We start from the raw sequence: 12,417 nt of genomic DNA on the forward strand, positions 1-12,417 counted from the left end.
GCAAGTCGGCATTTAAGATCTGCTTCTGCTGGTTTAGAGTTCCATCAATATCTATACTTTAGTTTCATCCTTTATCCACTTTTGAACTTTCCCTGTATCTTCATCTTTCCATTTTCTTCCTCTGAACACATCTAACAGCCTTTAAAGGCTTCCTCCCAAACAATGGTATTTATTTAAAATCTAGACTCTAAGTAATTTTATAAAGTGTCCCTCTCTCTGCATTTCCCCTAGAATGGGCCCTGTCCCACAGTCATGCAGGCACTCTCTTGTCAAAAGGGCCCAGTGTTTCTTTTGGCCCCCAGGAGGTGGGGGCCTCAGCTAATGGTGACCACCATATAGCAAGTTCTTGGGAACAGCAATATTCTATTTGGAGATATAACCTGGTTTTCCAATGAATCCATTCAATAAATACTTCCATTTTCTACCTTGTCCTATGAGAACAAATACTAAAGTTTACAAAAATAATTACATAAATATTTTTTTCACTACAACAACTTTTAAAAAATGCACTATATTATACAATCTTCCATTCTAGCACTTGGCCCACTATTTAGCTAAAAGAGGGACACAAAAATTAAAATGTTTGTTGAATGAATGAAATACTATTATCTGATTCTCCTTCCATGAAAGCTTTCACTTGAAGCTTGAAATTTATGAACATTTAAGTTCTGAAGAATTCCTTTTTATTTTTTTATTTTGAAGTATTGGGTATTGAACCCAGGGTGTTTTTGTTTTTAATTTTTTCTGTAGTTGTAGATGGACAGAATACCTTATTTTGTTATTTTTATGTAGTGCTAAGGATTGAACCTAGTGCCTCATACATGCTAGGCAACCACTCTGCCACTGAGCCACAGTCCCAGACCAAACCTGGGGTGCTATCTCCAACTCTTTTTATTTTGACATTATAAGGTTTCACTAATTTGTCCAGCTGGCCTCAAACTTGGGATTCTTAGATTTCAGCCTCCCCAGTAGCTGGGATTACAGGTGTGCACCACCATGCTTGGTTAAAAATTCCATTTTGGAGAGACATAACACATGCTATTGCAGAAATGGGTGTTACATTTGTAAGGCTGAAACTCACTGGGGATTTCTCTTCTATTCTTGGGTATTTTACACAGCTCACACACACATGCAGATGGGAATATAAGTCTGATCCCAGATTTACCTTGCTATGAGGGTCAGCAAACATTCGGGTGAAGATCTCACACAATCTCTTCAATTCTACTCGACTAGAGGAAATAAAATAGAAATAAATTAATTTAAAATGTAAAAAGTCATCACTTCAATTAGTTATAGTTTGCTTTTAAAAATCCTTTAGATCCTAATAGAACCTAAATCCAATAATACTGGGTGATTTCAACACACCCCTATCACCAATAGACAGGTCATCCAAACATACAGTCAATAAGATAATTTTGACATAAATAATACTATATATCACATGGACCTAACAGACATCTACAGAATATTTTACCCCAAACAACTAAATTCACTTTCTTCTCTGCAGCTCATGGAATCTTTTCCAAAATAAACCATATTACAGATCATAAGATAAGTCTTAGCAAATATAAACAAACGGACATAATCCTGTGCATATGATCAGGTCATAATGAAATGAAACTAGAAATCAACAGCAAGAAAATTCACAGAAACCACATAAACACAGAGAGTGAACAATATTCTTTTAAATGAAGAATGGATCATAGAAGAAACAAGAGGAGAAAGCAAGAACTTCTTAGAAACAAATGAGAACAGAGACATGACATATCAAAATCTTTTGCACAATATGAAGGCAGTTATAAGAGGAACGTTTTATAGCACTGATTACCTTAAAAAATCCAAATAAATAAGCTAATGCTATACTTCAAAGCCTGAGAAAAAGAAGATTAATGCCAAAATCAGTAGAAGATGCAAAAAGATCAAAGATGAAATTAATAAAATTGAGAATAAAAAATACAAAGTATCAATGCAACTAAGAGTTATTTCTTCGAAAAGATAAACAAGATTGATAAACTCCTAGCCAAACTAACCAACACAGAGAGAAAACCCAAATTAACAACATTAGAGATGCAAAAGGAGATACCACCACAGACACTTCTGAAATCCAGAGGATCATTGGAAATTGTTTTGAAAACTTACATTCCAATAAACTAGAAATTCTGGAAGACACTGATAAATTTCTATATACATATGACCTGTCCAAATTGAAAGAGGAAAATATAGAAAACCTAAAATAGACCAGTATCAAGGAATAAAATCAAAAAAGCAATTAAAAGTCTTCCAACAAATAAAACCCCAGGGCCATATGGATTCTTTATCAACCAGACCTTAAAAGAATAAAGACCAGTTTTCCTCAAATTATTCTATTATTCTCCCAAATACATTCTAGGAAGCCAATATGATCCAAATATCAAAACCAGACAAAGACACACGAAGGAAAGAAAACTATAGACCAATCTCCCTGAAGAACATAAATGCAAAAATCCTTAATACAATATTAGCAAACCACATTCACAAACACATTAAGAAGATAGTACAACATGATCAAGTGGGTTTCATCCCAGGGATATGAGATTGGTTCAAACCATGTAAATCAACAAATGTGATATAAGGGGTGTAAACAAGGACAGGGTAGGGACGAAGAGCTTGAGAAGAATATTTACAGTAAACAGGGATGAGAGGTGGGAGGGAAAGGGAGTGAGAAGGGAAATTGCATGGAAATGGAAGGCGATCCTCAGGGTTATACAAAATGTCATATAAGAGGTAAGGAGGGGTAAGTCAAGAGAATACAAATGGAAGACATGATTTACAGTAGAAGGGGTAGAGAGAGAAAAGGGGAGGGGAGGGGAGGGGAGGGGAGGGGGGATAGTAGACAATAGGACAGACAGCAGAATACATCAGACACTAGAAAGGCAATATGTCAATCAATGGAAGGGTAACTGATGTGATACAGCAATTTGTATACGTGGTAAAAGCGGGAGTTCATAATCCACTTGAATCAAACCGTGTAATATGATGTATTAAGAACTATGTAATGTTATGAACGACCAATAAAAAAAAAAAAAAAAACAAATGTAATTCACCACATAAACAGAATTAAAGACAAGAATCACATGAACATCTCAATAGATATAGAAAAGGCTTTTGATAAAATCCAGTACTCATTCATGTTAAAAACACTAGAGAAGGAATTTACCTCAACATTATATATAACAAACCCAAAGCCAACATCATATCAAGCAGAAAAACTGAAAGCATTTCCTCTAAAATCAGAAATAAGACAAGGATGTCCACCCTCACCACTTCTCTGCAATATAGTTCTTGGAATTCTAGCCAGAGCAATAAGGCAAGAGAAGGAAATTAAAGGGATACAAACAGAAAAAGAAATCAAATTATTTTTGTTGGTTGATGACATTACCCTAAATCAAGAAGACCCCAAAAACTCAAACAGAGATTTCTAGAGCTGATAAATTCAGCAGGATACATTCACAAAGCAATAGCTTTCCCATGCTCCAATACAGAGTCTGCTGAGAAAGAAATCAGGAAGACCATCTCATTCACAATAACCTCAAAAAATAAACAAACTTGGGAAATTAATCTAACACAGGAGGTGAAAGACATCTACAATGAAAACTATAGAATGCTGAAGAAAATGAAGACCTTCGAAGATGGAAAGACCTCCCATGTTCCTGGATAGGCAGAATTAATATTGTCAAAATGGCCATCTTACCAAAAACACAGATTCAATGGAATCTCCATCAAAATACCAATGACATTCTTCACAGAACTGGAAAGTCATTTGGAATAATAAAAGACCCAGAATAGCCAAACAATCTTATCCAAGAAAAGCAAAGCAGGAGGCATCACAATACCTAATCTCAAATTCTACTACAGAGCTACAGTAACAAAAATGGCATAGTATCACCTTCAAAACAGACACGAAGATCATGGGAACAGAAAAGAAGACAGAGAGACAAACCCACGTAGCTAAGTCATCTGATACTTGACAAAGGTGCCAAAAATATATGTGGGAGAAAAGACAGCCTTTTTAACTACCTCTAGCCCTCACCCTGGATAGAAATCAAATCAAAGTGGATCAAAAACTTAGAGGAATTAGATCAGAAACTGGCTAGAAGAAAAGAGGGTCAACACTCTAATACACTGGCACAGGTACCGATTTCTTTAACAAGACTCCTAAAGCTTAAGAAATAAAACCAAGAATCAGTAGGTGGGACAGCATCAAATTAAAAAGTTCTGCACAGCAAAGAAAATTATTAAGAATATGAAGAGAGAGCCTACAAAATGGAAGAAAATCTTTACCAGCTACTCCCCTGACAGGGGATTAATATCCAGAATATCAGAGTTTAAAAAGCTCAATGTCAAAAACAACAATAACAACAAAAACAATAAAATCACAATCAACAAATGAAAAAAGAATTAAACAGATATTTCTCAAAAGAAACACAAATAGCTAACATATAATGCAAAAATGTTCAACATCTCCAGCACTCAGGGAAATGTTAATCAAAATTATACTGAGATTTCATCTCACTTCAGTCAGAATGGCAATTACCAAGAATACAAATAATAAATTCTGGTAGGGAAAAAGGCACACTCATGCACTGGTGGTAAGACTGCAAATTAGTACAATCATGCTGGAAAGCAGTATGCATATACCTTAAAACCTTATGACCCAGCTATCCCACTCCTTGGTGCTTATACAAACTAAAATCAGCATACTATGGTGATACAGCCACATCAATGTTTACAGCAGCATAACTTATAATAGTCAAGTTATTGGGCACCAGTCCAGGTGCCCATTCATGAACAGATAAAGAAAATGTGGTATATGTATACAATGGAGTTTTACTCAGCCATAAATTAGAATGAAATTATAGCATTTTCCAGTAAATGAATAGAACTGAAGATCATCATTCTAAGTGAAATAAGTCAGATTCAGAAAATCAAAGGTCAAATGCTTTCTCTCATACATGAAAGCTAGAGCAAAGTAAGGGGGGAAAATGTTGTGGGGGGGGTTTTCAAATATTATAAAGACAGAGGAAGATCAGCGGGATAGAAGGAGATTGAAGTGGAGGGAGGAGGCAATGAATGAACTTGACAAAACTGTGACGTGTGCATATATGAATACACTACAGTGAATTCTACCTGTATGTATATTTATAAAATACCAATTAAAAATAAATAAATGAGTGGAAAACAGACCAGAAGAACAGAGGAAGAAGAATAGGGGTAGGGAAGAGGGGAGGGAAAGAAGAAGTAATGGACAATGAAATTGACCAAATTATGTTATGTGCATATATAAATACACCACAATTTTATACATATATAAAATATATCACTATTCTTTACATTTCTCATACACCAATTAAAAAAAAGAGGAGAAAATAACTTTGTTTCTGTCAACTATGCAGTTTTACCTAATCTATATTTATGCAACAGAAATTTCCACAAATAAGTATCTTATTTAATTCATGAAGTTAAGAATATAAAGGTATAGATTCATTCTCATTTTAAGGTGAGGAAATTGACACTTGGAGCATGATATTCCCAAGCTCACAGAAAGTGACAAAGCATGACCCAAAACCCCTACAACTTGACCCAGGGCTCTTCTCCATCTGCCACAGCTGAAAGGGTATGCAATAAATTAGAAAAGAAGCATGTGTTTCAGGGTCACACAGACCTGGAACCTTAATTCTACTACAAACAAAGGATAATGATATCTTTAATCCTTCTCTTTAAAGCTCTGGCCTCTTCTCAAACAGGATACGCAGTATGTCACAAGGCTGCTGGGAAGGTAACACATGGCACCTACTACTGTACGGGGGACACAGCAAACCCTCAGGCACGCTGGTGTTCTTTACCTTTTCTGATCCCTGATTGCACTACTACCTTTTTTTTTTTTTCACTCTGAAGCTGAAAAGAGGGTCCTCTCTTCCTCAAATTATCATCCATCCTTACACAGATGAGAAAGTTGGCTCAATGACCCTTTAGTATGTTAAAAGTACAACCTCAAGTGAATGCTGATTTTTCAACAGGAAAAAATAAATCCTGGAAGAAAAATCATCCTAATTTTATTTTTGACAGATCACGGAGTGTCATCAGAAGCCTGCATTTCAGAAGGCATATGACAGATCCTCTCACACCATCTTCAAGGACAGACGGTATAACGTGGGCAGGTGTCAGTACAGGAAGGTGGAAGCAGATGAAGAGCCACCTGGGGGGCAGAGCCACTCATCAGCCAGTGCTCATCTGGCTACAAAGAGCCCAGGATGAGCCTCACCCAAGGTCACAACATAGCCAGTCTCAATACTTATCTTTTAAAAAAAAAATCCAGAAGATATCGTACATTGCATTTCATGGGTTCACTTGTCCTTTTCTCAATTCCCATGTTTTAACATCTCCATAATTGAAATTTATCTTATACTTGGTGACATAGTAGCACTGCCATATTTAGTAAACAGCATTTCTCATTACTTCTTTAGAGAGACATAAAATCATAGTGTACCAATGGGGCCCAAATATGGTATAAATGCATACCTTTTTGATGTTATATAATACATGCTTATTTTAGAAAATTTATAAAATATGTAAACAAAGCAAAAAAGAAAAATGTTCAAAAAATAACGCTGCTGATTTGAAGGGCTCTGTTTTATCATCTGTTTACTCTGCATATTTATAAGCTACTATATGCTTATAAGTATTGAAAATTTTAGACTGAGACATTTTATCCTGAACCTTGAAGAGGAATACAACATACTAATTTGCAGAGTTGTTTCATTCTTCACCTGAATTGTAAACTATACCCAGATTTCTCAATAACAACATGAAATGGAAAAATATGAACCTTAAGGGAAATAAATGTTTCATAAGCCTAATCAATTATAGAATATGTGCCAGATATTTTGAAGACTTTGAATGGCAAGGATGGGTCTTACTTTTGAGCAACACATGGAACTTTGTAAGGACACCTTAAATGACAAGAAACCCCTTTAAGAACTTAAAAACAGTATACTATAGGGACATAGCCACATCAAAGTTTATAGCAGCACGATTCACAATAGCTAAACTGTGGAACCAACTTAGATGCTCTTCAGTAGATGAATGGATAAAGAAAATGTGGTATATATACACAATGTAATATTACTCAGCAATAAAAGAAAAAAAATCATGGCATTTGCAGGTAAATGGGTGGAGTTGGAGAATATAATGCTAAGTGAAGTTAGCCAATCTCAAAAAACTAAATGCTGAAAGTTTTCTCTGATATAAGGAGGCTGATTCATAATGGGGTTGGGAGGGGGCATGGGAGAATTATATGAACTCTAGATAGGGCAAAGGGAAGGGAGGGGAAGGGAGGGGGCATAGGGGTAGGAAAGACAGTGGAATGAGATGGATATCGTTACCCTAAGTACATGTATTAAGACATCAATGGCATGACTCTACTATGTGTACAACCAGAGATATGTGCTCTATATGTGAAATATGAATTGTAATGCATTCTGCTGTCAAATATAACAAATTAGAATAAATAAAAAATAAACACACACACACACACACACACACACACAGAAACCCCTTTAAGTCTCTGATGAGTTAAGAGGGGACTCAGGCATGACTCTCAACCCTGGTCTCCTGCCCTTACCTCAGTGTTCTTTGGCTCTTCAGCAAGTTCTGCAAGCCCAGCAGCCCTTCTTTCCTTTCTGACCAGTTTGAACTTGCACAGTGGTTGAGAACTTCTGCTACATCCTCGGTCTGCCGCAAATAATGGGGAATGCCGCCATTCCTGGAGCCATAGGAGCGCTCGGAGCAAACACTTGAGGCATCGCTGTTGGCATCATCATCAGAATACATCCCGTATGGCTCATATCTCCTCCTCACAGGCTTCTTCTGATGGATCCAATGAGGGATGGAGGTGAACGAGGAAGAAATGGAAAGGTGAAATGGTCATGAGTCATATCAAATAAAAACAATAACAGAGTTAAATGGAGAAACACACACACACACACACACACACACACACACACTTGTCCTGTGCTTACAGATCAGGGAAATAAAAACAGAAAAGCAGTCTTCCAGGAGGAAAAACAGGTAATAAGTATCACACTCCTTGGCGGGGGTGGTGGTGGGGGAACAGGACACTGGGACACACACGATTTGTCCTCTTAATACAGTGTACAGTGTATGGGTTTTGCAGCCAGGCAGACTTGGGTTACAATCCTGGTGCTACCACTGACTGGCTGCATGATTTCAGAAAGCCTGTGAAGATTTTTCCTTCAGTTTCCTACTCTGTGAGAGGACAATATTTATGCCAATCCCACAGGCTTGCTTCGAGGACTCACTGGAATTCTAGGCCAAATAATCCAGCTCAGTGCCTAAGACACTGCAGGTGTGTGCACCCCTGGGGGCCCTGTGCAAGCTGCTTTGAGCATGGTCTATGGGCAAACTTCTGTGATGACATTTCGTTAAGAAAACCTGAAATTGAAATGCCAGTGGCAGAAATATCCTATGTAAAAGAATTCTTAAATTATCTGAGCCACTTTCATTAAGGACTTTAGTTTTACAACAAAAACAGGCTTCTTTTAAAGCAGACTATAATATCTGCTTCATTCATTTCTCTTACTCTGAATACGAAAACTACATTAAACCTACTAGCTATATAAAAGTGATAAAAATTATAAAATACAAATTTTTCTAAAACCAAAACAGTCACTGGTTTAAGTTGTACAGATTCAATTTTCTATTAATACTAATTTTTATGAATCCAACTTGCTCAGGACTGTTTTGTCATCTGCCTATTGTCCCAGCATAATTATGAATAGTACCCCCTTTTTACTATTGAAAGTATTTGTGTTTGGATACTAAGTTATATGATCATCCCACTCACACACAGAGTCCTAAAATAAGAAAAATGTCAATAAATTCATTTGTGAAACAATGACAATATAAGAACAGGCACAGATTGAGTTAATATAATGCAATTCTAATAGGAGACAGAACAGAGCGTGACATTAAAATAAATGCTAACACAAACATACATAAAAAGTGATTCAATTCCATCCCTAGTAAAGGCATTGGCAGATTCAACAGAATCAGAACTCAGACCAGAATTTCTACTACATTTTGTGCTGCTTTTGCTAGATTCTAAAAGAAATATACTTGCAACAGAAAAAAATAAAGTTGTAAACAAAAGTTAAAGCACTGGTACCTTGCTCCTGGCGTCTCCTAACAGCTGTAGGCAGGAAAATATTGAAGGATGGGGAAAAAGCATAGAGAATTATGTCAGAAGCATATGTGGGGATTGTTCTGGCAACAAAAGCGTATAGCAAAACATTTCTTAGCAAACTAAAAATACAGGTCAGCAAGCGTTTCACATCAAGCAGGTAGTAATAAAGACTGCTTTTTTTCAAAATGGCATTTCCTAACCTCCTAAACCTCTCCTAGCACCTTCTGGCTCTTGCTATAATTCTTTACTGAAACTCTTCCCATACCCATACAGCACATCTCTAATGTGACTTCTGATCTACTATCTATTCCTAGGAGACTTTCCGTCTGTCCCTGGGGCTTTAATTCTGTAGGCAGGAATTCAGTACCATTCCTGTGCTTTAAGATCTTCCGAAGCAGGTCACTTGAAGAGACCAGAGTGGACAGAAAATAACAAGGGCAGCCTGAGTACAAAGGGAGCTGGGGCTCAGCGAAAAGCTCAAGTCAAGTTATGCCAAAGCTCCAACTCTCCATCTCTGTTCTGCCTCCTAGAACTTTGCACACAGTCCCTTATGCAGTTCTTTAAACAACTAAGAAAGTCCTCAGCCTTAACTGGAAGTCCCATTTAGAAAGGGTTGCAGCTTCCATTGTTTCCCATTCCTCTGACCTCCACTTCCTAGGATCTCTGAACAAATAAAAGACAGATTCTAAATGCTGTAATTTGGAAGGAGAAACAGCTTCATAGAATTCTGTTCCAGCTCTTGACTCTTAAGTTAAAGCCATGGCCAGAGCAATTACCCTGGATTCCAATACCTGCCAGAAAAAGTTCTACATATAAGGGTGATGAATAGAGCTGGCCAGGCCATCTGTCTACCAGGAAAGCATTCTGAGAGCAGCAAACTGCTTGCTCACAGACACTTGTACAAGAAATCATCTGACTGAGCAAGAATAAATGAAGGAGAGACAGGAAGGGATGAAAGCAGGAAACTCCACAGCCGCAGACTATAAAGTGTCAGTCAGATGGAACATGGCTGGATTAAAAAACTCAGGGTAGGAAAGCAGGATCCTGTTATGTGTACTTTTTTCTCTACAAGAAAACAAATCTTAAAATAGCAAAGGCAAGGCTAGAGATCAGATGATTCTAAAGAATATCTATTTTGAATTCTGAGCACATAAACTGGAATATGCAAGACACTGTGCTCCCACTAGCTGAAATGCATCTTGACCATGAGCAGGTTCTACCAAGGAACTTTTGCTATAACCAAAAATTAAAGGAGCTCTGGTCACTTTTTTTTTAAATTTTACATTATAATGAAGCAAAAACATATCAGTATTTCATACCCTCAAACAGTAAACATTAAAATTTAGGAAAATTTTCTTAAATATTGACTTTTTTTTTTTTTTTAAAACAAACAGATCATACAGACCCACTAGTAAGGGAAAGAAATAAATGCAAGATTTTCAAACCTCAAACTATTACCTAGTGTTATAATTATGTTTAGGCTATGCCATCAAGGTCTATAAAGCAACAGAAGCAACAGGATGGAAAACAGGAAATGCTGGAAAAAAACCATGGTCCCAAAAAAAAAAAAAAAAAGCTCAATGACATCTGAGAAGTCTGATGTCATCAAAATCTCCTTGATACTGAGGAGCACAGACAGGTAAGGAATACTGGATACTAATATTTTTTTGAAGGCGAATTTTCATGTATGTGTGTGGATATAAAAGATCAAGAGGAAAACAACAGTAATGTAAATCTGTTCAACGTTTATATAATTTTGAAGGGTTTCAAATATGATTTAGTAACCTGATTTGGGGCAAATTCCTGTGAAGACAGGGAAAAACGTGGATGAATAATTCAAAGAGATTCTGCACACACTGTGCCCCTTACCAAAGCATCAGCAACTGCAGCTTCCAGATCTGTACTGGTGCTCAAAACCCGCATGGCATTCACGGAACCCGGTATTCTTCCTGGCTGGCCCAGCCCAAATCGGTCTATTTAGAAAACAAAAGCAAAAGATGTGTCACTTTAATTCACTTGCTCTCAATTCTTTGCAAGGGGCTCCTACCTCTTTGCACCACAGTGGATAGAGGCTCTGACAAATCCCTAGCCAATTTTAACTGCATTAACTTATTTACCAGTGGTAGAGGTTAAGATGCTTGCATTTAATACTATGGAGCCACAAAGCTCAATAGTGGAAACTGTTCTTTTAGTGGAAACTGTCCCTTACTATTTTATTACTTTGAGACATGAGAGAGGGGAACTTATTCTAAAAGGGAACTGGACTATGAACTGAATCTTTTAATCTATTGAGCTTTTCCTCTATAGGCAAATGGCCTTAATGTTTCTTCAAACTAATTAGAAAGCTTCATGACTTGATCAAAGAGTGAAGTAAACAGTTAAAATTCGAAATGAATGTACTAAATTGATCTCTGTGCAAAATTTCCTTAGTCTTTTTGTTGTTTTTGCAATACTGGGCTATACCGCCAGCCCTTTTTATTTTCTATTTTGAGAGAGGGTCTGGGCAAGTTGTCCAGGCTGGACTGGAACTTGGAATCCGCTTGCCTCAGCCTCCCAAATTGCTGGGATTATAGGCATGCACCACGGCACCAAGCTGAATAATAGCCTTTATACTGAATAATAGTCTTTATACAGATAAACAAAATGGAGAATCCAAAGAATTTAAGATAACTTTTAACAGTTCAAACAACTATTCTAAGGTTGTTAGTGATCACAGTATATGAAGCCTTAGTTTTTAAAGTCCCAGTAAGTCAGTTGACCAGCCTTCCTTAAGAAGTGCTGGAGATTAAGACTATGATAGGAGGAAGTCAGTGTAAAAGATGCATTGGGATTGATAAAGTTTCTTAATTATTGATAAAGTTTCTTAATTAAAATTCTGATGTACAAAAAACTTTGAAGAAAAATTTTAAGATAAAAAGTGTTTTCCCTGTGAACTGTTTCAACAAGGGAAATTTCTGTATCAGCCATATTCTCGTATGAAGTATCGATTAAGAGGGGAGCTAATATTGATTTTACATAAACTTTAGATTGGTAATAAGACACCACTATAAAACTGATGGACTTTGAAATTGTTATGTTATTTAGCTTTTATAAAATGTCAATTTCAAGCTATTATACCTTCTACTACAACAGAAAGGGAAAATAATTTAAACACAGCTAGTCAATAGTTATACAGT

The 12,417-nt window shown here is 36.7% G+C and overlaps 1 protein-coding gene across 5 annotated transcripts in view; it reads right to left on the reverse strand.

Annotated features, from left to right (window-relative positions):
* The window catches only part of Clasp1 (cytoplasmic linker associated protein 1), a 269,273-nt gene that overhangs the window by 61,303 nt on the left and 195,553 nt on the right, over nt 1-12,417 (reverse strand). For 3 of the 5 annotated variants that reach the window (XM_077802325.1, XM_026408872.2, XM_077802320.1), the window contains 4 exons: nt 11,111-11,214; nt 9,224-9,247; nt 7,661-7,905; nt 1,166-1,229 (listed from right to left, as the gene is read on the reverse strand). In XM_077802325.1, the coding sequence (XP_077658451.1) occupies nt 1,166-1,229; nt 7,661-7,905; nt 9,224-9,247; nt 11,111-11,214 (437 nt within the window). The remainder of the gene's footprint in view (nt 1-1,165; nt 1,230-7,660; nt 7,906-9,223; nt 9,248-11,110; nt 11,215-12,417) is intronic. The other 2 variants (XM_077802326.1, XM_077802322.1) reach the window with 1 other exon arrangement.

This window comes from Urocitellus parryii, chromosome 1 (genome assembly GCF_045843805.1).
Source record: "Urocitellus parryii isolate mUroPar1 chromosome 1, mUroPar1.hap1, whole genome shotgun sequence".
Taxonomy (NCBI): Eukaryota; Metazoa; Chordata; class Mammalia; order Rodentia; family Sciuridae; genus Urocitellus; species Urocitellus parryii.